Below are 27914 nucleotides of genomic sequence, written 5' to 3' on the forward strand. Positions count from 1 at the left end.
TTCAGGAAGGCATCTTGAGGAAGTGGCATTTGAACTGTGACTAGAATTAGGAGGAGGCAGCAGCCATGGGAAGATCTGGGAGAAGGCAGAGGAAGCTGCAAGTACAAAGATCCTAAGGTTGTGACTGAGCTGGCCTTTGTGAGAACTCAAGGAGGCCAGTGTGTATGGAGCAAAGAGAGGGATCAAAAAAAAAAAAAAAGGGATCAGAGAGAGTGGTAAAAGAATATGATAGGAGATGAAGTAAGAGAGGAAGGCAGTGACCAGATTGTGTAAGGTTTTTATTTTTTTAATTTTAATTTTTTGGCTGCGTTGGGTCTTTGTTGCTGCGTGTGGCCTTTCTCTAGTTGCAGTGAGTGAGGGCTACTCTTCGTTACGGTGCACAGGCTTCTCATTGCGGTGGCTTCTCTTGTTGCGGAGCACGGGCTCTAGGTGCGCGGGCTTCAGTAGTTGCGGTGTGTGGGCTCAGTAGTTGTGGCTCGTGGGCTCTAGAGCGCAGGCTCAGTAGTTGTGGTGCATGGGCTTCGTTGCTCTGCGGCATGTGGGATCTTCCTGGACGAGGGATCGAACCCGTGTCCCCTGCATTAGCAGGTGGATTCTTAACCACTGTACCACCAGGGAAGTCCCAGGCTTTTTATTTCAAGTGATGGGAAACCATTGAGAAATACAGATTGTACTATGTAAAACAACTGAAGGATTCAGGTCATTGATAACGACTTGATTTTAATATTAACTTGATATATCCTGAGGATACTGCCCTCTCCTTTCCTTTTTTTGCTGTTTTCCTTAAACAGATTTTTATTGAAAAACTGTTATATTCATAATATTGTACTAGTGGAAATACAAAGAAACAATAAGTCCACACTACGTCTTTGAAGAATTTTGCATTGTAGTTGGAGTCATATGGTGTAAATGCAAAAAATATGTCTATGAGTGCATTGTATAAGAGGACAATACGGGACTTCCCTGGTGGCGCAGTGGTTAAGAATCCACCTGCCAATGCATGGAACACGGGTTCAGTCCCTGGTCCGGGAAGATCCCACACTCTGGAGCAACTAAGCCTGTGCGCCACAACTACTGAGCCTGCACTCTAGAGCCCGCGAGCCACAACTACTGAGCCCACGTGCCACAACTACTGAAGCCCACGTGCCACAACTACTGAAGCCCACGTGCCCTAGAGCCTGTGCTCCGCAACAAGAGAAGCCACCGCAATGAGAAGCATGCGCACGGCAACGAAGAGTAGCCCCTGCTCACCGCAACTAAAGAAAAGCCCAGGTGCAGCAACGAAGACCCAATCCAGCCAAAAATAAATAAATAAAAATAAATAAATTAAAAAAAAAAAGACGACAATACATCTGTCATATAGTATACGCTAAACAGCAGAAGGTGCCCCAGAAGGGAGGAGTTAACCTGCAGTGGGTGTGGAAGGCCTGCACCGTAGAGGAGATGGCACTGAACTGTTTTCTTGAATAGATTTGATGAGATGGAGATCATTCTAGGCAGGGGAAATACCTGAGTAAAGGTAAAACGTGAAGGACTTTGTCCTCAGGAAATAATGAGTAGGTCTGTCCGGGAAGGAAAAAGATAATGGCTGGCATGCCTTGAGTAACAGACTAGGGAATTTAGACTGTAGTCTGTAGTTGTAGTGGGCGCGCCTCACAAATCTGATTTGTGCATTAGTCACTTGTATGCTAACTGTTATTCAACTAATATTTATTGTCTACTGTGTTCACTTGTATTCTTTGAAATTCTAACAGCCTTGATCACTTGCAGATGTAAAATTGAGTTGTGATTCTGGTACATGGTTTGTACATAGATACAAAAACATGCAGAAAATGAATGAACCGGGAAAAAAAGATTCTTATAAGTGATCTTATTTCCTTAGGCAAGTTTGACAGGGTGGGATTTGTATCACTAGTAGGTGGTGAATAGTTGGAGGATTTTGTTGAGAGGCGGGTTGGGGGAAATGTTGAAACTGTAGGAAGGCTATGCTGATGTTAAAATGTGTTGCAAGATTCCAAGTCTCATTGTCATCTTGATATTCTGGATCCTGATAGAGCAATGGTCATTTATGTCTGAGGGCTGCAAATAAGAGGATAGTGAGCCTAATGATGAGATTTTCCTATCTTGTTCATTATTTAAAATGCAACCACAGGGGACTTTCCTGGTGGTCCAGTGGTTAAGACTCTGCGCTCCCAGTGCAGGTGGCCCGGGTTGGATCCCTGGTCAGGGAAGTAGATCCTGCATGCCACAACTAAGAGCCCACATGCCACAACTAAAGATCCCACATGCCGCAACGAAGATCCCACATGCCACAGCGAAGATCCTGCATGCCACAACTAAGACCCAGGGCAACCAAATAAATATTAAAAAAAAAAGAAATGGATTGTTGGAAATAAAGATTGTTTTAAAAAAGATACAACCACATACACATGCACACAATCCCAATAGCTCCTTAACTAATTCATTCCCTCTCTCTTTCTCCCTCCCTCCCTCTCCCTCTTTTTCTCCCTCTCCCCCTATCACCTACCCAAGCCCCACTGGCTTTAAAAAGATTTTTACCATTCCTGACCAATCTCAGCAATGTCACAGATAAATGTACTTTATGGCATTAATTAGGATCACCGCTGTAGTCTTTTATTTAAGATTACTGAAAGTCTTTACTCGCTTATTTTCTCTTTAGCTTATGGAGGACTAAGCCAGTATATAGGCTTACGCTGATAGTGTTTATCAGCTGTCCCTAAGAATTACAGCTTTTATAACTGGAAGAAATCGTCTGGACTCTTTTTTTTCACCCCATTTTATAGATCTGACAACTGCTGTTTCTTAGCCTGAAGGAGGGAATTATTATTTGGATATAAAGGAACCTGTCTCTCCCCATATCCCAATGCACTGTGGTGAGGTCACTGTTGGTCCTCAAGCAAAGCAAGATATTGATGTTTATATCCTAGTTCTCTGTCATCAAGAGACTTAATATTGCAGTTGGAGAGATAAGACTTAGACATAAGAAGATTGATAATGGGTAAGCCACAACCTTTCTTTATTAAGGATAAATTAGTTAGTTTAGGACATTTACCTCTTTCCAAGCTCGAGATATAGTGGGACTTTTAATAATGCTGGCCTTAGAGGTTAAGAGTCTTACTTATATCAGGTGTTTATTCTGTCATCAAGGTTCAAATTATACTAATAATTATCTTTGTATAGCACTTTACAGTTTTTGAAGTGTTTCTATAGGCATTAACACGTTTGAATTTTAGGGCACCATTGTTAGGTGCAGGGACGAGAGCATTTGTCACTACTTTGTAGTTGAAACTTGAACTCAGATTTTCCTTCATATCCACCTCTTAGCGTACTAAACAACACTGCTTCTGTGATTTCACTTGCTTTATATTCAGGTCTCCATAGTAATGAATTATGTTTTGATAAGTTCCATTTTGGAATAAACCCAGTATTTTTTAAACTGAAAAAGCTATATTTTCCATTACTTTTTATTATTCATAAGGAGTTGAATGAACTTGATTTTTTTGTTTTTAAAAACTGAAGGACTGAAGAATTTGATCTTAGGTGGTTTCTTGAGTTTGAATTAAAATATGCCATTTAACTCTCATGGATTCAGCAAACATTTATCAAATGTCTTTTATGTGCCAGGCTTAGTGCAGGGGGAGGGAGATGTTTGGGGTGAGGCGGGGCAGAGGGGGAAGACTTAAGAATGAAAGTGTTACCATGAAAAAAGCAAGAATTTAAAGTCAAGTAGACCTGCATTCAAATCCCAGCCTGCTACTTATTTATTAGTTGCAATTGCTTAACTTCTCAGAGTTTCAATTTCCTAATCTATAAAATGAGGATAATAATACCTATTTTGTAGGACTGTTTTGAGGATTACGGTGATGTTTATAAAGCATGTAAAGTACGTGCTTTATAGGATATTATTTCCCATAACGAATGAATAGACAAGTGTGTGTGGTGAGAGCTGAGTTTTTTTTTTTTCTTTTTTGCGGTACTTGGGCCTCTCACTGTTGTGGCCTCTCCCGTTGCAGAGCACAGGCTCCAGACGTGCAGCCTCAGCGGCCATGGCTCACGGGCCCAGCCGGTCCTCGGCATGTGGGATCTTCCCAGACTGGGGCACGAACCTGCGTCCCTTGCATCGGCAGGTGGACTCTCAACCGCTGCGCCACCAGGGAAGCCCCGAGAGCAGAGTTTTGACAGAAAGTGTTTGGCTGACCTAATGTAGAATAGAGTGAGGTGATTTTGGCTGCCAACATACTATGTTCTGCTTTTGTTGAAACTTGCAGCTCTCACATTGGTGTTTGCCAACGTTGCATTTGACTTCTCATATAATAGAAGCCAAGTCATTCCCAAGGAGTGTAAGTCATTTGGAAACATCTGTAGGCTAGACCTTTAAAATTCTGTTGTAGTTTAGTTGGAAAAATATCTCACATTACCATAGGGTAGTGAAAGTCATGTGGCGGGGAGCCTCCCTGGGCTGATGCCTAGATTTAATTTTCTGAATGATGTAACCATCAAAAGGAAGCAGAATTACCAACTAGGGTGTAAAGTCCTATGACAGTAAGTATAGCTGGTAAACTGAATAGGATGAAAGACCAAGAGCCTGCTTCGTTTTCTTTCTTTTTTTTTTTTTTTAATTTTATCTATTTATATTTTTTGCTACGTTGGGTCTTCGTTGCTGCGTGCGGGCTTTCCCTACTTGCAGAGAGCGGGGGCTACTCTTCGTTGCGGTGCGCGGGCTTCTCATTGCAGTGGCTTCTCTTGTTGTGGAGCACAGGCTTCAGTAGTTGTGGCTCGCGGGCTCTAGAGCGCAGTATCAGTAGTTGTGGCGCACGGGCTTAGTCGCTCCGCGGCATGTGGGATCTTTCCGGACCAGGGTTTGAACCCATGTCCCTTGCATTGGCAGGCGGATCCTTAACCACTGTGCCACCAGGGAAGCCCCTGCGCCACCAGGGAAGCCCTTGCTTTGTTTTCTGAAATGGTGCTTTATTCATTTATAAACATTTATCGAGTACCTACTGTATGCTAGGCACTGTTACGGTGCTAGGAATACAATGGTAGCGGGGTTCAGGACCCTGTTTTCTTTAAAAAAAGTTTTTTTTGATGTGGACCATTTTTTTTAAAGTCTTTATTGAATTTGTTACAATATTGCTTCTGTGTTACGTTTCGGTTTTTTGGACGCCAGGCATGTGGGATCTTAGCTCCTCAACCAGGGATTGAACCCACACCTCCTGCATTGGAAGGTGAACTCTTAACTACTGGATCACCAGGGAAGTCTTCCCCACGCATCCCCCACCCCCCCCCCATTTTCTAATAGAACTTACATTCCAGTGAGGGAGAGGGTAAATAAATATTAAATATAAAATACAATGAATCTCAGGTAATGCTAAGTACCATGAAGAGAAATAAAGCAGGAGAAACAAGTAGCAAGTTAGAGAAGGGGTGCCTACTTTTAGATAGGCTCTCTCTTTAGGTAGGATGACACAGAAGACTTATCTGAGAGGTTTCAGAATGAAGCCAGCGAGTGACCCTCTAAGATAAGGAGCAAGGCTCTTTGGTATAAGGAGTGGAGATAGCTCTGACTTGAGAAGTTGCTTTAGAAGGTGAAAGGGAGGATTACCTTGTTAAGTGATTGAAATCAGCCCATATTAATTCTCAAGTGTCTACTGAAGGGAAAGGAGTAGGTCTAGTTCTGTTGAAAATCATTCTGCATGCCATCTTTGGAATACATACTGTAGATTACACCGCTCCAGAAAATGTACATTTAGGTGTCTAGGAGACCTAACAATTTTTTTTCCCCTTATAGTATTTTTAAAAGTATAGTGTTTGGGCCATCTGTATCAGAATACAAATGCAAACTGATGTGCACAACAGGTCCAATTAACCAGAATATTTGTGGATGGTAACTGGGAATTTGTGATTTTAACAAGTAATTCCATATCCATACTGAGGTTTGAAAATTACTGTTTGTTATCTTGCTGATAGAAATCATCTTCATTTCAGGCTTAGTGGGTGGGCATGCTAATCTCCTGCTTTTTTAAGATTCATTACTTTTCATAATCTATGCTGGAGCTTGCGTTTCCTTTTGCCTTGATTTAGTTCTTGGCTTTAATCTCTGATATACTACAGCTTCCTCATTAAGATGTGTTGATGTGACAGCAGAAAATGAAGCTCTTATCCTCTTTGCTTACATTATTTTGCATTTTCACCATCAGCCACATCCCTGGGAAGGAGCAACCACTGAACAAGAACACTGCGCTGGCTATATAGACTGATATGATTTAGGACAAAGCTTGCTTACGCTCAGTAGTGTTTTCATTTTCTGTTAATTGAAAATTCTAGTTTTTTGTGATTAAAGTTTTTTATTTCTTTCATAGCTCTTTAAATCTCTAACATGCAAGATGCTAAATGAAAGAAAAAACAAACAGAATGAGGATATTGAGAAAGTATTTAATATGTTTAATAGTAGACACTGAGGAAATATTCAGTTTGATTTCAAGGGAGGGGATGGAAACAATCAACAATGGCAAATTTAACCATCTGTAGGTGGTCAAACCAGTTCCTAAAGAGGCATCACAGCCAACATTCTAGTGGGCACAGTGTAGAAGAAAGTGTGCACTGTTTCCCCCATGTTTAATTTTAGTGATACCACTGATGTTCATTGTCAGGTTGTGGGAAGACTGGTAGCTGGGAAGACTGGTAGCTTGGAAGCCCATCCGCCAGGACCCATCTCCAGGCCCGTGGTCAGGCTTAAGAATTTTGTACCTTGCCTTTTGGGTACTGTTATGGCTAGTGTCTTCCTTTAGTAGGGGCCTCTTGGAAAGAGGTTGAGCCTTTTAGAACTTGAAAGGGTCTTTGAATGAATGAAAGTCTATACTTTTCATTTTACTGTTAAAGAAAAAGATTCAGAGAACTGAAATTTTCTCTAAGGCCTAGATACAGAATATGATCTGATAATGTGGCTTCTTTCAGTGGTGTCATACAATTGAGTCGTCTTTTAAAAATGTGCCCTCTTCCCCCAAAGGATGCCATCTTTCTATTTAAGGGTTGTTGTAGTCGTTCCATCCTAGTATTTGGTTGATTTTGATTTTGCCTGTCCAGTGATTGGGAGGCTCCATTAGGGTGTGAGTGGCAATTTGTATCTTGTTTTTAGTAAAAATTATGTAATGTTTAAGAGACAAGCTCTTTATTTTATTTAATTAATTTATTTTTGTCTGCTTTGGGTCTTGCTAGAAGCTGCGTGCAAGCTTTCTCTAGTTGCGGCGACTCTTCGTTGCAGTGTGCAAGCTTTTCATTGCAGTGGCTTCCCTTGTTGTGGAGCATGGGCTCTAGGCACGTGGGCTTCAGTAGTTGTGGCTCGTGGGCTCAGTAGTTGTGGCTCACGGGCTCTAGAGCGCAGGCTCGGTAGTTGTGGTACACGGGCTCAGTTGCTCTGCGGCATGTGGGATCTTCCTGGACCAGGGCTTGAACCTGTGTCCCTGACATTAGCAGGCTGATTCCCAACCACTGCGCCACCAGGGAAGTCCCTAAGAGACAAACTCTCAAAGTTAAGGCATTTGGAGGAGCAGTAACTGGTCCGCTGAATTCTCCTCCTCCAGTAACAGAGGAGGGGAATTCACAAAGAATTGGTCTCTTTGCTTGGTACCTTTTTTTCCTTTCTTCTTCCTCCCTTTTCCTTAGCTACTTGACTCCCGTAAACTCAGTCTTCTGCAGAGGTATGGTGTGGCATAAGAGGCCTGAGTTGGGAGTCTGGATACCTAGGTCTTAGGTTCAGTTTTGCTCCAAGCTTCCATTTCCTCTCTTCTGGTCATATTTTCCCCATCATTAAAATGAAAATTGGGGAATTCCCTGGTGGTCCAGTGGTTAGGACTCTGCACTTCTACTGCAGGGGGCATGGGTTCGATTTCTGGTTGGGGAACTAAGATCCCATAAGCCGCGAGGTGTGGCCAAAAAAATAAAAAATAAAATGAAAATTAGGACTGGATAATTGACCCCCAAGGATTTTTCCAGCTTTGATATTCTTTGATTTCATGAATCCTGGAAGGACCACAACTTGCAGTTTGCTTTGATACACAGCATAGATTCTGCACTGGAACTTTACCACAGTGCACCTTGGGTGGTAGCAGGCTAAAGTTTTCTTTTTTCAGGAGGAATGTTTCTGAGAGTGTGGATTTTATAGATAAGCCAGTTTTTGTTTTGTTTTGTTTTAAAGAGATAAAAGGATAAAAATAGGGGTGAGAGAAGACTTGAAAGTTGGATCTGTGGGAAGTACATTATGTATATCCCAAGTAACTGTTTTACAATAGCAAATGCTTTGTTACATCTGTATAGGGTGGCAGAGTATTGTGGCATTCTCCTGAGGCTACTGCAGGGAACAAGGGGCCAAAAGGAAGTTCACAGTCCATGTTAGTTTCCACCTTTGGAGAAGGAGCGTTAGTTTACCCTAGGGCCTGAGAGGAGGAGAACTGCTGATGATTTGAGCACCTGTCTCAGCACTTTATGACTAGAAAATCTGCAGTTTATGCCTGACTTGTTTGGCTTAAATTATGGAAGCTTGTTTCCCCTGAACATGTCACTTCAACCCTAGGACAGACTAGTGATTCTTGTGGGATACTCAGAGCTCTTTGGGTATTTATCTGTCCCCAGAGCAGGCTTGATTGTTATGTTGTAAGGTGGTAAAATACAGTCTGCTCTGTATTGGAAACCATTCACCCTTATGCTTTATTCTTCTAAGTGGGTGGGGTTCCTTCTATTCCTGCCTGAATGAAAAGCATTTAGCCAACTTCCTGATCATGCCCTGTCTTGTCCTTCATTTCTTCTTTGCTTTTCATTATTCTTTGCTGCAGCTCAGCCCATCATCCATTTGCGGCTCTACACAAGGCAGGAGCCACAAGCTTTGTACATGCTTATTATTAGAAAAGAAACTTAAAACGCTCGAGTTAGGAAAGGGTTTTTGTCTCTTGCAGTAGTCACAGGATTAGGATGAAGGGGGAAGCTGAGGGACATGGGGAGACTTGGATCCAATAAAACACTGTAGATTAAATGAAGGATTTGAGGAAATGGAACTTCGGGTAGCTGACAGGGCAAAAATACTTGAGGAATGCTCCGGATTTGATAAATAGGTTATTTTTAGTTTGCAGAAAAAGAGTAGTTTCATCAGTGTAGTGGAATCTTGCAGTTGTGTTTGTAACCTAAACTAATCGGCTTAGGCTGTGCCTGAAAAGTGTCAGGTGGCATGCTAATTTCCTCCTCACTTTTAGTATTGCCTGGTTTAACTCCTGCAGTCCTGTGCCTGGACCTCAGGGCAGTGGTAGTGGGGAGTAATTACCCGAATGCTTGCACTTGGGCTATAGATCTCTGCTGTGGGTGTAATGCAGTGCTTAGATCCAGTGTTCCCTTGTGGGACCCCAAGCATGACTTTGGGTGGTACTGCCTTAGAGTCTGACTTGCTGTTTTTCCAATTAATTTGGCATTCTCTATCCATTTCTCTTGGTTCCTGGTTACTTCATTCTGCTTTAAGTGATTTTTAATGGATTTTGAGCTCTCAGTTATCATTCACACAGTTCACCTTTATTGAGTTCCCACTCAAATGTGTGCCTGCCATTATTGTAGATGCTGTGTTCTTTGGTGTTTGTTTCTTAGAGACTCTAGATTTTATATATGTTATTCTTTTGAAGAATGTCAGCTTGTTAATTACTTAAAGTATTTAATAACTTAAGTACTTAAATTAAAAAAGTATTTAAATTTTTAATTTTGGGAAAGACAGTTTATATAAATTACAGGGTCAGAAAAACATGGTCCAGTTTTAGTTTGGGTACAGTATGCTCGTTTATATAGGAGATGGACCGTCTTAACTGGAAGATGTGACCTTTGCCCTTGAAGAATTTGCAATGGTGAGGAGAAAACAATAGACAGTACAAATTATTGAAGAAAATATAAAAGCAAGTACAAACTAAATCAGTTGTGCATAACTGCCTGAGTACTGTAGGGCCGTTTGGTTAGTAGGGTTTATACCTCCCTGCTGGAGCAAGTTTTTCTCTTATTTCTTTAGCTTTATACACAAGGATGTCAGCTAGAAGCTTTTGAGTGTGGCTGTTTGTAGACTTGGGGTTTTTCTACTTGGGCTGGACTTATTTTTTGCTTAACATAAAAATCATATAACTGATTCTCACAGAGACAAGGAAAATTTAAGAGGTAGTCAGCTCAATAAAGCAAAAGCAGCTAGTGGACTGATCCATCTCACTTGGGGAGGCCAGGGGAGCAGAGGTAGTGATGTTCCTGTTTCTCCTCCCTCTGGGCTCCGAAGAAAGAGGGTACATATTGAAAGCCCTCCTTTAGTTAATTTCAGTTTACCTTAGGTCAGCAAATTATTTAAAATATGAGCCTCAGTTTGCTCATTATATAAAATGGATTTGATAATACCTCCTTATAGACTTGTTATGAGGATTAATTGAGATTATGGGACTGCAAGTACTTTGAACTATGAAATAATGTATAAGCATTAGATATTATTAGGAGGTATGTTATTTGGGGAGGAGGAGGCATAGACTTTTGAGGCCTTCTGGTAGGACAACACTAGGGAGCCTTTCTGATGATTCTGGGTATTTTAGAATCTGGACTCCCTTTAGTTGGTATCAATAAGGAAAATAATATTATTCAGTGTTATTTGAAAGGGGTGTATATGTGGGAAATGAATCATTCTTTCTTATAAGTCTATATAAGTGTATCTGTACTTATAAGAACATAAGTATAGGCACTCATAGTTTTCAGCTATTTAGCTATTGAACATTTACTGAGTTATTATTATGTGCCAAGTTCTATGCATGTGCTTGGATTCAGAGATGATATACATAATCCTGGCCTTTTAAGAGCTCTAGGTTTGGTGGGAAGAGATAAACCAGTAGATAATTATAGTACAGAATGGTAAGTGCTATGCTAGAGATAAACCTAGGGTCCTTCAAAAGGGCTTGTTTTTACTTGATTCCTCTCACTTACCTCTCCAGACTGTTTAAAAACTGTAATAAATCTTAGTGGGGTCTGGAGAAAAGAAGCAGTTTGCCTAAGGCCAAGCCCATAGCTAGCCAGTCATAAGCTAGAACTAGAATCTGAGTTGTCATACTCACTGTCTCTTTCAGCTATGTTCTTAGCTCCATCAGCACTGACCTCAGTTTTCCTCCCTTGTCCTGAATTCTTACTCTTCTAAGAGGTGCCTCTCGCCTTACTCCCCGCACCACCATCTTTCCAAGCGTCTGTTTTTATTACCTTGTTTCACAGTTACTATTGCAGTGGAAGTAGGAAGACCTGCGAGTCTTTTTTTTTTTTTTTAAATATTTATTTATTTATTTGGCTGTACTGGGTCTTAGTTGCCCAACGCGGGATCTTCGTTGCCCCGTGCGGGATCTTCGTTGCCATGTGCAGGGTCTTTAGTTGTGGCATGCGGGATCATTAGTTGCGACATGAGGTATCTTTTGGTTGCAGCAGGGAGGGTCTTTAGTTGCGGCATGTGGGGTCTTTAGTTGCGGCATGCGAACCCTTAGTTGCGGCATGTGGGATCTAGTTTCCTGACCAGGGATGGAACGTGGGCCCCCTGCATTGGGAATGTGGGCCCCCTGCATTGGGAGTGTGGAGTCTTAGCCACTAGACCACCAGGGAAGTCCAAGACCTGGGAGTCTTGGTAGGTAGAAGTTTGTTGAGGTAGAAGAACAGTTCTTACTGTTGGCGTTAAGTTCTTAGCGTTAGGATTGCTTACAGAGCTTTTGTAAAACACTGGTACGTAAGATTCTGATTTTTACTCTAATGTTTGTTTCTTATTGAATATATCTAAAGTACACAAAAATTTCAGTAAAATACTCAGTGAATTTTTATATGTGTAAATAGTCATGTGAAGACTAGTCACAGGGATTTACCTGGTGGTGCAGTGGTTAAGAATACACCTGCCAATGCAGGGGACACGGGTTCAATCCCTGGTCTGGGAAGATCCCACATGTGGTGGAGCAACTAAGCCTGTGTGCTGCAACTACTGAGCCTGCATTTTAGAGCCTGCGAGCCACAACTGCTGAGCCTGCATGCCACAACTGCTGAAGCCCGCATGCCCTAGAGCCCACGTGCCTCATCTACTGAGCCCACGTCCCTCAACTACTGAAGCCCGCGTGCTCTAGGGCCTGTGTGCCGCAACTACTGAGCTCATGTGCCGCAGCTACTGAAGCCCTTGCACCTAGAGCCTGTGTTCTGCAACAAGAGAAGCCGCTGCAATGAGAAGCCTGTGCACCGCAACAAAGAGTAGCCCCACTCACCACAACTAGAGGAAGCCTGTGTGCAGCAATGAAGACCCAACGCAGCCAAAAAAAAATAACAACAAAAAACAAAAGACTACTCACATCAAGATATGCTCTGGATCAAAATATAGAACATTTCCAAAACTCCAGAAGGCTCCCTCATGCTTCATCCTCATCAGTTACTGGCTGCCCAAGTAGTCACTTATTCTGACTTCTATTTCCATTGATTAGCTTTGTCTATTCTTGAGTTTCATATAAGTAGAATCAGATAGCATGCACTCTTTTTGGGTCTGGATTTTTTTGCTCAGTATCATATCTGGGTATTCATCCATGTTGCATGCATTCATCTAGTATGTAATAGTTCATTGTTTGGATGTACCACAATTATTTATTTATTCTACTGTTATGGGACTTTTGGGACAGTTTTGGCTATGTGACAAAGCTGCCATGAACATTCTTAGTCTTGTACATGTCTTTTTGGTAGACAGGCACTCATTTCTGTTGGATATATACCTAGGAATAGGATTGCTGGATCATATGCTCAGCTTTGGTAGAAGCTGATAAAGAGTTTTATAGTTGTACCTAGGTGTCAGCATTAAAAAAAGTAGTTTTTTATTATGAAAATTTCAAACATTCGCAAAGCTGGAGAGGCTAATACAGTGAACCTGTATGTATCTATCTAGATTCAATAATTTTCAAGATTTTGCTACATTTGCTTCATTTGTTGAAGAACTTTAAAGCAAATCCCAGATATCATGTAATTTTACCCCACATACTTTAATATGCATCTTTAAATATGGACATTTTCTCACATAACCGTGCCATTATGAAATTTAATGATGTTAACAAATCCTTAATATCTAAGTCCTAGGTCATAATCAAATTCCCTTGATTGTCTCAAAAATGTCTTTGCAGTTAGTTTGCTAGAATAAGGATCCACCCAGAGTCCACACATTAAGTTATGTTTCTTAAGTTTCTTTACATCTAGAGTGGTCCCTCTTTCCCTGCTCCCCCATCCCTTGCCTTTTTCGAATCATTGACCTCTTATAGAAATTGAGTCAGTTATCAGACAGTAGTGATAGTTTTGCAAGGTCCCCAGGTTTTTCTAATATTTAGCCAGAGTTGGAAACCCCTCAGATAGAGTATTATCTCAGGACTATTCATAAAGAGAGGGTGAAGGGTAGGGGGTAGAATATAAATATTGTGTGGGTGATTGAAGTTATCATGACAGATTAGAGCATGGACATCTTATACAATAGAAGTGGGATGTGGCAGTAGCAATGGTGATGTACCTCAAGGAAGAGTGTGGGAACTAGTTACTGAGTTTGCATTTGTCTGTCCTCATTTCACTTTATTGTGTGAATCTTCTTGTTTAGTAGGAGCGTCAAAGATTGATTCTCTAACCGAAGAATCAGAGACTCTGACAAGAAAAAGCAGATATGATTTCTTCCCTGTTGAAGTTCTTTTCTTGTGGAACTGTAGACCATGAGATTTTCTTTTTTAATTAGCTGAACAAAACTGGAAATTAGAAAATAGGTCATTCATACCAATTGAGATACTTGAGGCATAATGAAAGAAAACTGTAAGTGATTAAAAAATTAAGTTTGTACACAGCATAGGGAGGAAATGTTAAAATACCTATACTGGCCAAAGGCTGGTGTGTCCTAAGGGTGGCCACAATAAAGTACAACAGGTGATGGTTTCCTACACGAGGAAGCCCTAGGGTGGTTCCTCCTACTTTGTGCCAAGTACATTCTAGCAATTAGCCATCGTATCACTCGATTCTCTTCACCTACTAGGGCCAAATTGTCCAAGTAATCTTATTTTAACTAACTTATCAGATGTGGGTGCTCAACAGAGTTTTTGTGGGAAAGTGATAATGTAGGTCACTGGCATGGATTGAAATGGTATATTCAGTTCAGGAAACCTGGGGAAGGTCAGAGCATAGGATTTGAGGTGTTGTGGGATCGTAGATCGTCGGAACTTAGAAGGGCCCTTGGGTTCTTGGATTTTGCCCATCCCTCCCTGCAAGAAGGCTTTTTGTTATAGAGAATTTCAAATTTAAACGAAAGGAAACTTCATGACGAACTCCCACGTACCCATACACGATTGCAGCAGTTATAAACTATGGCTGATGTTGTTTCATCTATACCCTCATTCACTTAACCCCATCTGTATTATTATTATTTTTTAAAATTAATTAATTAATTTTTGGCTGTGTTGGGTCTTCGTTTCTGTGCGAGGGCTTTCTCCAGTTGCGGCGAGCGGCGGGCACTCTTCATCACGATGCATGGGCCTCTCACTATCGCGGCCTCTCTTGTTGCGGAGCACAGGCTCCAGACGTGCAGGCTCAGCAGTTGTGGCTCACGGGCCCAGTTGCTCCACGGCATGTGGGATCTTCCCAGACCAGGGCTCGAACCCGTGTCCCCTGCATTGGCAGGCAGATTCTCAACGACTGCCCCACCAGGGAAGCCCTCCTGTATTATTTTGAAGCAAATTCCAGACGTATCATCTGTAAGCATTTTGGTATGTATCTTTAAGAGTTAACAGCTTTTTAAATTTAAAAAAACCAACAACATCACATCAAAAATTTCACAGGAGGGACTTGCTCACTTCCAGTGTGCCTGGGGAAGGACCAGCTTCAGAGTTCTCTCAGTGGTCATTGGTAAGATTCAGTTCCTCCAGGACATGGGAGTGAGGCCCTCAGTTCCTTGCCGGTTGGTGGGTGGAGGCCACCTTCAGTTCCTTGCCACATGGACCTCTCCAGCATAGCAGCTAGGTTCATCAAAGCAAGCAAGAGGTGGCGAGAGCAAGAGAGAGGCAACAAGAAAAAATTCAGTCTTTTATACCTAATCTCAGAAGTGACATCTCATAACTCTTGCCATATTCTCTTCATTAGAAGTAAGTCATTAGGTCCAGCCCACACTCAAGGGAGGAGCCCCCATAGAACTTGGATACTAGGAGGTGGACATCCCTGGGAGCCTTTTTAGAAGATCCCCCCCACCACACTCCCTGAGATGAGCTTAGAGTCCAGGTCTGGCTAGCTGTCAGCATATTTGCCTTTTTACCACATTATTGATGTCACTGGGGAGAAAAGGGCCTTTAACTCCTGCATTCCATTTGCCTCTATCCGTGTAATAACTGTTATACAGTTTCCTGTGACAGTCTGATAAATGTCATGTTTATATATGTCAGTAACCAGAGGCAGTTGTTAAAAATCGTAGGTAGGATAGGTTGATTGGCTCTGAGCTTTTTTTACCTTGATCAAGAAATGAACCAGTCACCAGTCCTTAAAAAAATATAGACTATGTGTTTCACATTTTGCCAGGCCTATGGAGCTACAAAAGGAATATAAAAGGATAAGAAGATAGTCTATAATTATTGTGTGGTATGGACAATAAGTGCAAAAAATGAGAAATCAGCAATAAATCAATTCAGCCAATACTTTTTGAGTACTTTCTGTGTACAAAGCTCCATGTTAAGTGCTGTGGGGAATATAAAACTCATTTAAGACAACCTTCCGCTCTCTCCTTAGGAGATAATATAAGATAAAGCTATAATGCAAAGTAGAGTGGAAATTGCTCAAGTAGGGAGACAAAGTGCTTTGAGAGTATAGGACAGAGAGGCTTAGAATGTCCAAGCCAAAAGGGCCCTTAGAGATCATCAGGTGTCATGGTCTTTACCGTTTTGGGGACATGGAGCCACTTAGCCAGAGAAGTTCAAGAAACCTTGCTAAGATAAGGGAATCAAGTGGAATTAGAATATAAATTTTTCAGCTGCCAGGGACAGAGGGACTTGGGTTGGAAGTAGGTAGCCTTGGGTCATAGAATAGAGTACTCCAGAGCTGGGGACTTTTTCAGTCAAACTTACACCTAAACTGGCCAAACGTAGACTGTGTAACTGCTTTGTATACCTATAATATAACAATAACCATGTTTTATAGTGTGCAGAGTACTCTCACATACATTATTTCATTTGATCCTTTCAGTCTTGTAGTGAAGACAGATTGTTATTTTTGTCTTACAAATGAGGAAACTTTGAGTAAGAGTTTCTCTGAGTAAGAGAATTAGAATAATCCTACAAGGGTCCAGAACTAATAAATTGGAGAGTCAAGACTAGAACTCAGGACTCCATTGCCCTTTGTACAGCCCAGTATGTGTGTGAGTATAAGTGCTGTTTTGCTTTTTTTAATACTGAAGACATTGACTTGAGACTTGTTGGCAAGCATGACTTACTAAAAGAGCATGATACAGAGACACAGCCTTAGCTGCAAAGAAGGAACTTGGAGGGGGACCCAGGAGAACCTGGCAGGGAGCCTGACTGTTTCTGGACTCCTCCCTGCCCTTTCAGATGCTGCTTGGCCAGATGCTCTGGCCCCACCCATCCACCTCTCTTGGTACTTCTTTAAAACTCTTTCGGTTGGAACTGGGCAAGTTAATTTCTCAAGGTTCCTCTCCTTTTCCTGGTACAACATAGACAGAGGGAAAAAAGAAACTAAATAAACTTGTGCAGAGGATGTAAGGCTTAATCAGAATGGTAATGAGAAGAGAATTGAATTAACATTTATGGGATGTGTTTTATGCTAGGCCTTATGTGCTTAGGCACTTAATGTATATTTTCATATAGCCCTTACAACACCTCCATGAAGTTTAGATATTATAATCTCTATATCCACTTGAAAACACTGAGATTGTGAAGTTTAGTCACCTAACCTGATATGTGACTGAATTATAGTGGGAACCCAGATTCTCTCACTCCCAAGACCGTTGCCATTATAGTGTGTTGCCTGGGAAGCAGGCAGGGTGGACAGGGAGTGTGGAATGGAGACAAAGGGAAGTGCTCTAGGGGCTATAAAATGGAAAAAAAGCTTCTTGTTGGGGTAGAAATAACAGTGATCCCCATATATGCCTTGAAGTTAAAATGGCAGAAAACCTTTTAAACTCAGGCCCTTTAGTAAGAAAGCCCAGTGTTCTGTCTTGACAGCACCAAGTGAAAGAATATAGAAGGGTGTTTTTATCTTCCACTGTATGTAGTAAGGGAGGTGAGATGTACATGTAAACAAAAACTTCTAGATACTCTGGGCATTTAGGAATCAGTCCAAGGGAGATGGCATCCTGAGTTGGGTGTGAGGGTGGGAGACCTTTGGGTGACTTGCAGCTTGTGAGTGCAGCAGTACTCTGATGAGTGCACGCATTAAACAGAAACAGGCAGAACAACTCTGCTTCCTCAGCCCTGCATTCTCTTTAATCCATCACCTTCACTTTCAAATAGCCAAACTTTTCTAAAAAGCTGTTTATTATACTCACTGCCTCACTCTGCTCACTCAGCCTGCTCTAGTCTGGCTTCTGCCCTTATCATTTCACTGCAACACCTCTTGCTAAGGTAACTAATGTCCTCCATGAAGCTGAATTCAACAGATATTTTTCGTTTTTAATTTTCTCAGTGAAGTTAACACTGTTGGCCGCCCTTTTTTTCTGGAAACACTCTCTTCTCTTGGCTCCAGTGACATAACACTCTCTTGTTCTTCCTCATAGTTCTTTGTTGTTTGTGCAGGCTCATCCTCTATTCTTCAGCTATTAAATGTTCTTCTCTCCCTGGCTGTCCCCTCTCCTCATAGTGGACACTCTGCCTGGGTGATCTCATCCACCCCATTGGCTTTAGTAACCACACCTCTGTGCACATGACTCATAAATGCATGTCTCCAGCCTAAATCACTCCCCTGTGCTGTAGACTCATCTATTTATTGTCAGTCAGGCACTGTTCTAGGCCCTGGGGATATAGTGATGAGCTAGACAGGGAGTGGGGAGGAAGAGACAAGCAATAAACAAATAGACAAACTGTCAGATAAGGTTGAGTGCTAAGGTGAGCATAAGCCAGGGTGATATGTTAGCGGGTGAGAGCTACTTTATATCGGCTGATCAAGTCTTTATAGAGGTGATAAAATTTAAGCTGACTCTCCAATGAACAAAAGGAGCCAGCTGTACAAAGGGAAAAGGGAACAGTGCAAAGGCCTTAAGGCAAGAATGAACAGTGTGTGTGCAAGGAACAGGAAGTGAGGAGGGGACCTGGTAGGAAATGAGGCCAGAGAAGTAGATAGGGGTCAGATCATGTAGGGCCTTGTAGGCTATGGTGAGGACTTTGGATTATTCTAAGTGAATGGGAAAGCCATTAGAGATTTTGTTGTTTTTAAGCAGGATAGAGTCTTGTTCTGATTAAATTTTTAGAAATTAGTTCGCCATTATTTGGAGAATGGGGACAGTTGGTAGTAGGGAGGCTTAAGGAGAGGCTATTGTAATTGGTAGGGTGAGAGTCCAGGAGCTTGGACTAGGGTGCTTAACAGCAGTGTAGAGGGCAGAGGGACAGATTCAAGAAAATTTGGAAGTAGAGTTGATAGGACTTGCTGATGGATTTGCATGTGGGATGTGAGGGAAAGAAGAATCCAGGATGATTCCAGGTGTTTGGCCTGGACAGTTGGGTGAATGGTGTGGCTGTGGACTGAGATGGGGGAAGATCTGAAGAGGAATGGGTTTGGGGAGAGAAGAGTAAAAGGTGAAGGCCATCAAGCATATGAGAATATATGGATTTGTGATGTCGATTAGACGTCTAAGTAGAGATGTTAGGTAGCTTGTTGGATATCCTTTTGGAGTTCAGGGGGGTCAGTTCTGGAGGTAAAAGCTTTGGAAGTCATTGATATTAAGTCATGGTACTGGATGAGATTACCCAAAGAAAGGAAGGGTACAGATAAAGAAAAGAGGTCCAGGACTGTCCTTTGTCAAGCAGAGGAGAAGGAGCCAGCAAAAATGAATAAGGGAGAGCCAGGGGAGGAGTAGGAAGAAGATCAGGAAAGCGTGTTATCCTGCATCCAAGGAAGAAAGTGTTTTGATGGAGAAAGAGTGTTTATTTGTGTTAATGCTGTTTAGAGGTCAAAGAGGTGACCTTAAAATTTGGCGATATTGAGGCCTTTGACCCTGACGAACAATCCTAGTGGAATGTTGAGGATAGAAGCCTGGTTGGAGTGAACTGAGAGAATGGGAGGGGAGGAAATGAAGAGTGTAGACAACTCTTCCAGAGGTATTGCTTTGAAGAGAAGCAGAGACGTTGGGGCTGGAGCAGCTGGAGGAAGTGAGCTCAAAAGAGAGTTTATTTCAGTTTTTTTTTTTGTCTTGTTTTTTAAGATGGGTAATTCTAGAATCTTGCTTCTCAATGTGGCCTCTGGATCTAATCTGTCGGGGATCTACATGTGGTACTGTGTACGATTTGTACATAGCTTACTTCACACATGACTCACTATTTGGGTTCACCAACTTACTGGTCTAGCATTTGAGAAGTCCACTGATCATATGCTTGGATGTTGCAGCAATGTCACCTTGCTACACAAATGTCTGTATGCTTACTCTCAATTTCTGTACCTATAATGGTTTGTGAGCCAGTGCTGGTTTGTGGACCACACTTAAGAGTAGTGCCATTCTCAAGCATATTTGTATGCTGATGGGTATGAGTCTGTAAAGAGAAAAATGATGATGTAAGAGAGAGTGGGGATAACTGCACATGAAGATAAGAGGGGAGGGCTTCCCTGGTGGCGCAGTGGTTGAGAGTCCACCTGCCAATGCAGGGGACACGGGTACGTGCCCCGGTCCGGGAAGATCCCACATGCCACGGAGCGGCTGGGCCCTTGAGCCATGGCCACTGAGCCTGTGCGTCTGGAGCCTGTGCTCCGCAACGGGAGAGGCCACAACAGTGAGAGGCCCGCGTACCGCCCCCCCCCAAAAAAAAAAAAAAGATAAGAGGGAATTGGATCCATAGTAGATATGAAAGTTTGTACTTTATATACTAACAAAGAGTCTTCATTGTAGCAGTAGGGAAAGCAGAGTGCTCGTGTGTTGTTAGATTTGGAGTGGAAGATGACGGTTTCTTGTTGCTTCTTGGTGGCAAAGTCATGAGCTGATGGGAGCTGGAGGCTTACTGAAAGGGAAAAAGATGTGAAAGAGTCATTTTGGGGGAATAGAAAAGTGAACCTACTAAGGGAAATGCAGTGGGATTGCTGGCAGCATTGAGGGGGCCCGTTTGAAATTTGTGGTGGCAAATTTAAAATGATACCAGTCAATGTAGTTATATTTTCTCTAGAGATACAACTTTATTTCAACTTTATAACTTTGCTGCTTTGGTGTAGGCCTGGAGAGGTTGTTAGTTTGGTTTAACAAGGATTGAAGTTTTACTAGTTGAAAAAGAAGAAATGAATTAAAGTTGTTTGCAAGGGACTGATTATGAGGGAAGTGAGGACACCAAGCGGGGGCATGGAATTCGTTAAATTACTTAACTTTATAGTAGTATCTGTTCAGTACTGATAATAGTATCTGTTTCACAGAGTTGTTACAAGGATTCAATTCATTCATATAAATTACCTAGAACAGTGTCTGGCACATAGGAAGTGCCCTGTATGCACCCAGTATTGTTAGCTATTATCTCTCCTGGACCACGGAACTAGCCTCCTTACTGATCTCTTGGCATCATCCTTACCTCCTTCCATCTGTTGTCCATACTAAAGCCAAAGTGATCTTTTTGAAATGTACACATGTTACATCTTTTTAACACTAAAATGACTTAAATTATTTGGGTAGTTTAATAATAATTTGGGCTCCAAAGGCCTGCATGGTATGGCCCTCTCCAGTCTCATCTCTTGTGTCTATTGGTTCTCCCTTCTTTGGTTATACAGATTTACTTTAGTTCTTCAAGCTCACTGTAATCCCTCTTCTACTTGGAACGTTCTTACTGCGAATTGGAGCCTTCCTAGACCTCCCCCAGTGGGTCACTTTCTATTAATTGTACTTCATAGATTTTATATTTAATATGATTCTTCAGTCAGTGCTTTTCTGTTGTACTGTACAAAATGCCTCGAAGACAGTCTGTTTCTATTCACTGTTTTATCCCCAGTGCTTGTCCCAGAGCTTGATGCACTGTCAGTCAATATTAGAATGAATGAATGAATGAATGAATGAATGAATGAATGAAAAAATGAACAAACTACCCATCGATCTCATGTAGGTTTGTGATGTTTGGACTGTGGGTCAGGACTGACTTTTTTGAGGGTGAGATCTGAGAGATGATTCCTTAGAGAGGAGGTATAATGGAGAGGAGAAAGCAAAATTTGGGGCAGAAATATGTAGGTGAGAATCCACTTATCAGTTATCACTTATCAGCTATGTGACTTCGAACCTTTAATTTTTCCTCATTTATAAACTAAACATGATGGTATTTTCCTGATAGGTTACCATGAAGATTTAATTAGGTAATAAAAGCCCTTTGGTTCCTTTCTCCTTAGGGTGATTTCTGTGACTTGCTGTTTAACTACATTTGCCATTACTTGCTGTAATCCTTGTGCCCCCTTGATATCCTAATTATAGACTTCTAGAGGTTAAAGGCAGCCAGCATGTTCTTCTGATTCAGCCAACTCTGTTAAAACAGGTGAATAACCAACAATCTCAGGCATGTGGTTCTGTTGCTAAACCCCACAAACATGGGCTAATTGCAAGGATGCCTGGTCTCAATTATAACCTACTGGTTAGGGAAGGAGACAGCAGAGCCAGGTGGCCTCCTTGAGGGCCTGCATTTACACAGATATGCTGATCACAAAATGAGTCTTATCAATTGTTTATTAATACTAAGTTCTTAAGTCCTTTCTTTCCAATTGCAATCTTGTTTATATTTTTGGGTCTATGTTGGGTAAGGCTTCTTTAGTGAGGTGAAGAAACCCTGAAGCTCAGAGATGGGATTATTGGGTGCCAGTCCTGCCTCTGTTTCTAGCTTTCCTAAAAGGGTCACAAGTCTCTCAGTCTGTTTGCTCATCTGTCATATGGGGGATAAGAGTATCTTTTTCTCATCTTAAGAGGTACATGGGTAAAAAGTTATCCTGGGAGAATTAGAAAGACATTATTTTAGTAGCCCTCCATCATAGATAAGTGTTGAAACCTCTGTTATTAACACAATTTAAGAATTAATGACAGGACTTGAGAAAAGAGCACTTGCACTGGATTCTCTTCCCTGTGGGGAGGTGTGTGGGTAGGGAGGAAGGGCATGAGAAAAAGGCAGGGTTTACAGAAATGCACGTGTCTTTTGCAGCTGAACTCCAACATGGTAACCTGAGCGTGGGACGCTGGTCAGTGGTGGTGCCAGGTTAGCTGCTTTCGCCAATCCAGATGGCACTAGGTTGACTCTCACCAAGCTGCTGGTACTCTTCAGCTCCAGACCACCGACTGGTCCCACCCCATCCTGCTAGCAGCCTGTTTACCAGGTTGGATTTTTGTTGAAGAGACCACATAGGGCAGAAAAAAATGCTAAAGATCCCTCCTGGCTTTTTTCGCCAACAATCCTGAGAATGCTACCTCAGCAATTATAGGGGAAAACAGGACGATCTCCTTGCTTCTCAGTACACACAGTGGGGCACTAGATTTGACTCTTAGGACTTTGGATATTATGGTTATCTCAGGTGTACATTTTTATCCTGCCCTCTCATTTTCTACCTTTATACTTTCTTTGCTTATATTTGAAAGAGTTAATTAGTAGATGAGGGGTGGCCTGGTCCAAAAGAATTGCAGGTAATGGTTTCTCTGTGATTCCTAGTCATTCTGGTTCTCTCTGATACCTGTTTTTCTGATAACCGAAAGTAATCATTGCGTACACTTAGGTGAAAGGCCTGAGGGTGGTTTTTCTAGAGACTGCGGATGACCCAGTTATTTCAGTTTGATCTACAAGTTTCATTGACTCTTTTCTCTGTCATCTCCATTCCGTTCTTAAGCCTGCCCATTCAGAGAATTTTCAGATCCTGCATTTCTGTTCTAAAATTTCCACTTAAATTTTTTTCAATTTCTCTGCTTTTAATAGATGTTATAATAGCTGCTTTAATATCCTTGTCTGATAATTCCAACATCTGGGTCATCTTAGAGTTGCCCTCTCCTGATTGTCTTTTCTAGTTCCTTATGTCGTTTGGGGTTGTGTCCTGGACATGGATGCATGTGAGTGTTATGTTGTGGAGACTCTGCTTCTGTTGGTGTTTTTGTCTTAGCAGATAGTTAAGCTGGTTAGACTCAGAATGGCACGTTCTGTCTCCCCTGTGGTGGGTGGCAGTTCAGATCTCAGTCCAGTTCTTTTGTCCTTAGCTGAGGTCCTTGGACTCTGCCCCGTGTGGACATGGTTCAGGGGTCAGCTGGAGACTGGGCAGAGTGTCCCACAGAACCTAGGCTCTCCATCTCAGGCTCTCTTCTTTCTTCTTATTGTCTGTGGCTTCTCTGGTCTGTCTGCCTTCTGGACAGAAAGTCTAGGGTTTAATTTTTAATTGGATCTTCAGCTGGACAACCCTCAGGTCAAAGCTCCAAAAATGGGGAATTCTTCCCCTGCCAGTCCCTTCTTCCAGTTTTTAGCTTTTCTAAAATCTGCCAGCCATTGTTCACTTCAGATAGTTGTTTTTTATATTTTATTCAGAGTGTTTAGTTGTTTATCTGTGGGAGGAGTGTACTGGAAGCAGAACTACCCACTAGCATTTTTATCTATTATCAAAGTGTTTTGGGAACAAAAGTGATATACATTTAAGAGAGTTTTTTTTTTTTTTTTGGTTACATAAATTAACCCATTTAGGCTGCAGTGTTTCAAATGGTCTTGCTTCTGCTGGGCGTTCAATTCCTTCACTCTTCTGATGGCAGACTTTACTGTGGCGGCAGAAATGGTGTTGTAGGTCCAGGCACCACCAGCTACTGTTTTCATGCAGGAGCCACAGTGCCAAATGCCCACAGCTCGTCTCTTCATCTTGGGTTTGCCACAGAAGGAGCAAGTGTACTTGGCGTGCTGGCTGATTTCAATTTTCTTCACCCTTTTCCTGAAGGAGGCACCATAATGGGTCCCATATTTACCCACCATTCTGACCTTCTTGGTGCGTTTAGCCATGTCGCCGCAACCTAGGTCCGAGCCCAGAGAGTAAGAGAGCTTTAATCTTCAATCAAATGAGGATGGACTGATGCATTTCCTTAATGTGGCTTGTGAACTATCTCAGGTGGACTCGACCGGGTTCACTTCAGCCAGCTTTGCAGCCTTGGGCCAGTCTCTTCTCCTTGCTGGGACTCATTTTCTCCTCTGGAAGATGAGGCAGTTGGGCTCTTCCATGATCTGTAAGGGTCCTGTTAGCTCTTCTTCTAGACAGAGAGCACATGCACACAGAACCCTCACTATCGCCGCTGCCAGCAGTACTAGCCAGGAGCACCAGAGGAGATGCCTGGGGCAGTGATGTGGCTGGATCCGCTGGGGTGAGAGGCTCCGAAGGGGCAGCACTACAGAGTTTGAGGATGTTTACAGTCATCCTTTGTCTCTGGGGACAGAGGACCAGGACACTGAGGATGCAAGAAGTAAATGACATTCAGAAGCAAAGGAAAGAAATCATTTGCCCTTAGAAATAAGGAAAGGCTGTGTGATAGTTGAAAACAAATCAGGATCATCTGGAGTTCCTGTTTGTTTGATTTTTGGCAATGTATTCTATCCTGTTTTGAAGAGAATAGGCTCCTGGGCTTTATTACTATGCCAGCAAATTTGGCAGTAGGTGGAGGGGGCAGCAGCTTTCAGTAGAGGTGCTGCTGTCACTGTTAGGAGTTTAGAATTTTTATGTAGGAAAGGTTCTAGGCTATGCAAAGGAAGGTGTGTGTGTGTGTGTGTGTGTGTGTGTGTGTGTGTGTGTGTGTGTGTAAGGTGGGTGGAGGGGCAGGACAGAAGGTCTGTGGGCCAGTCCTGATGCTGTTTGAATAGCAACCACACTTAATCTGCGTAGACTGATTCTCTTTCTGAAGTGTGTGGTGGGGGGAGAGAGAGCCAAAGCTTCTGCCACGCCCACCCAAGCCATCCCTTGGGCGCTGCCCCTGGTACAGATCCTTTTTTCTACTTCTTTTCTAGTTGTTTTCATTGCTTATCAATAATTCTTCTCTCTTAGGTCTTAACTGGCTTGAGACTTCAAGCCCTCGTCTTTTTTAAAGCCAGTTTTAAAAAGCTATCATTTTATTACTTCTTCATTTTAATTCTAGCCTTCTAGCTCCCTAGGAGGATGGAGGTAGGGGTAGATTCTGTATCTGTATGTATGTTACATGGTTGGTGGTGGAGGTGCGGAAATTGGATTAAAGGGACCAACAGGGCTTCCCTGGTGGCGCAGTGGTTGAGAGTCCGCCTGCCGATGCAGGGGACACGGGTTCGTGCCCCGGTCCGGGAAGATCCCACATGCCGCGGAGCGGCTGGGCCCATGAGCCATGGCCGCTGAGCCTGCATGTCTGGAGCCTGTGCTCCGCAACGGGAGAGGCCACAACAGTGAGAGGCCCGCGTACTGCAAAAAAAAAAAAAAAAAAGGGACCAACAGCCTGGGAAGGAGGTCACAGGGTGGTCTGTGGGATATGTAAGAGAGGGATGGGCAGTTGTGATGAAAGGAGGGGGATAGTGTGAGTGTAAGACGATGTACAAAAGCTTTAGTTTTGCCACTAGCTTAGAAGCCATTTTTCTGTTCTTCCTCAGGACTGGGATGGACAGAAGTTTGACCCAGATCTTCCACCTTCATTTACTCTTCTCCAATGTTAGGGGTAAGATTCAATGGGTTAGGAGGCTTTTCAGCCCTCCTGGAGAAGGTTTATTACAAAACCAGGGGTAAAGTTTGCAGACAGGCTCTGTTTTTGTTCTAAATGATATTGAGTAGTTCAGGGCTGTTTTGAGGACCAAGTCTAGAAGGCACCCCAGTGAGAATCAGCATGATGACTTGGCTTTTTGTAGTTGGACAGACTTGGGTTTAAACCCTGTCACTTACTCCCAAGCTGTGAGACCTTGGAAAAGTCACTTGACTTGTTGAAATTTAGATTCTTCATCTATAAGGGGGTAACATTATTGTGTTATTGTCTGGTGTAAAACATAAAACATATTGCCCAGGGTGTGGTGGATACTTCACAGATGTTTGGTTTTATTATGTTTTTGCTTACGCATATTCCAGAACATCTTATTTTTAGTAGAATCCCAGCTTTAGCCCTAAGCAATTGTGTGACTCAGCCTTTCCAAGCTTTAGTTTCCTTCCTTAAAATGAGGGCATTTAACTAGTTGATTTCTGAGATCCTTCCTGAATGTAAGCTGTCATAGGAATTTTTAGACTGTTGGGGAATGTATAGGTCTGTTAATTTCAGGAACAACAATGTAGTCTATCCTGGGACCATATCATCCAGTAGGAAAGGGGAAGTCTTCTAGAGCCAAACTCCCTCTCTCCCCTGAGGAGAGAGATAGCCAGCTTCCTTCAGAGTCAGGATCTACATGCAGATTCTCCCTTATCTCTTTCTGACACTGCAGTGTATGTGAAGGTCTTTGGGAGAGGCCTTTGGGTCAGCCCAGTCTTGGTGCAATTCATGTTTTACCTATCTTTTCCCTTCTGTTTATATTCTCTCCAGGTCAAGAGGCAACTGCCATTAAAAGATAGTGAGTGACTGTTGCCAAGACAACAAGCATCAGGGGAGCAGCCAGAAGCATTGACAGAAAGCCTAAATTACCTAAATGGTAAGTATGTTGTACAGTGTTGTAGAGCCACACTGACAGGATTGGGTGGTTTCTGAAGTCTCTACAATTTTACCACCATTACAAGAGAGGGAGGAAAGTCAGTATTTGTTGATGACCTATTCTGAACCAAATACTGTGTTAAGTACCTCACATGTTTTCTCATTCAATCCACCCAGCCAACCTTCAGAAATAGGCCTAGCTACCATTTACTGAACACTTACTATATGCTAGGCATAGTCCTGTTCGACAGACATTATCTCCCTTAATATTTACACCAGCACTGTGAGGTCAGTGCTGTTATTTTCACCACAAGGAAGTGAGCTTAGAGAGGTTAAATGACTTCTCCAAGTTCATACAAGTAGTAGATGGTAGGACTAGATTTTAAACCTGGGTTATTTTCATTGCACTATAATGCTTCTCTTTTGTGAAAGTTACTTTTTGGTTGAGGCAGTGACTGACAGCTAGTTGCTTTTCCTAGCCCTTTCCGGATTGTGTATGCCAGTCTTTTATTGGTGTTGTTGACTGAGGCAGTGGAGAGTACTAATGAAATAGAAGAAACTAGAGCAGTGAGTGGCCAGAGGACCTAGTGGTCTTGGTCACCAGCGGTAGCTGTTTAATAGTTAGGACAAGGTTCTCTGGGAAGGAAGAGCAATGGGGCAACCAGAGAATGAGTCTGGGAAATGGGTTCTAGGCGTAGGAGTGACTGGACATAGGAAAGGAATCTTAGCAAGACCTCTCACTCTCATGGGAACCCCTCCTGGAAACAGGCATAGTTTGGGACAGGCTCTTCTTGAGGGAGTGGGAAACTTTGAGGCAAATTCTTGCCCTGTTTGTTGGTTCAGGATTCTTGTTCTGTTCCTTTCCCTGGAGCGTTTTTCCTACCCCAGGGAACTGGGTAGATAATGAAATTCATTTTTGGTTGGGTGGGGTGGCAGCCAGTATTCATTTGTTCATTGATCTTTCTGAGGGTACTTTAGCCTCTCTTTATTGGAGCACCAATGTTTTTTCAATATACTTGGTGAATTTGGGAGAGGGCAGTAATCATTTTCATCAACAAAATTTATTACACATACCTCTTATACATAG

General features: G+C 42.4%; 2 protein-coding genes across 4 annotated transcripts in view; one reads left to right on the forward strand and one right to left on the reverse strand.

Moving 5' to 3' along the window:
• LOC114898026 (putative 60S ribosomal protein L37a) overlaps window positions 1-24212 on the reverse strand; it is a 49196-nt gene extending 24984 nt beyond the window's left edge. Inside the window, exon 1 of the mRNA XM_029227032.1 lies at window positions 23889-24212. Within this exon, the coding sequence (XP_029082865.1) occupies window positions 23889-24212 (324 nt within the window). The remainder of the gene's footprint in view (window positions 1-23888) is intronic.
• LUZP1 (leucine zipper protein 1) overlaps window positions 1-27914 on the forward strand; it is an 81025-nt gene that overhangs the window by 25680 nt on the left and 27431 nt on the right. For 2 of the 3 annotated variants that reach the window (XM_029229281.1, XM_029229283.1), the window contains exon 2: window positions 26723-26828. The gene's annotated coding sequence lies outside the window, so the exon portion shown is untranslated. Of the gene's footprint in view, window positions 1-25811; window positions 25877-26722; window positions 26829-27914 lie in introns of all 3 variants that reach the window. The other variant, XM_029229282.1, reaches the window with a different exon arrangement.

Source organism: Monodon monoceros, unplaced genomic scaffold, assembly GCF_005190385.1.
Source record: "Monodon monoceros isolate NGI ecotype Baffin Bay Population unplaced genomic scaffold, NGI_Narwhal_1 Super_Scaffold_18, whole genome shotgun sequence".
Classification (NCBI taxonomy): Eukaryota; Metazoa; Chordata; class Mammalia; order Artiodactyla; family Monodontidae; genus Monodon; species Monodon monoceros.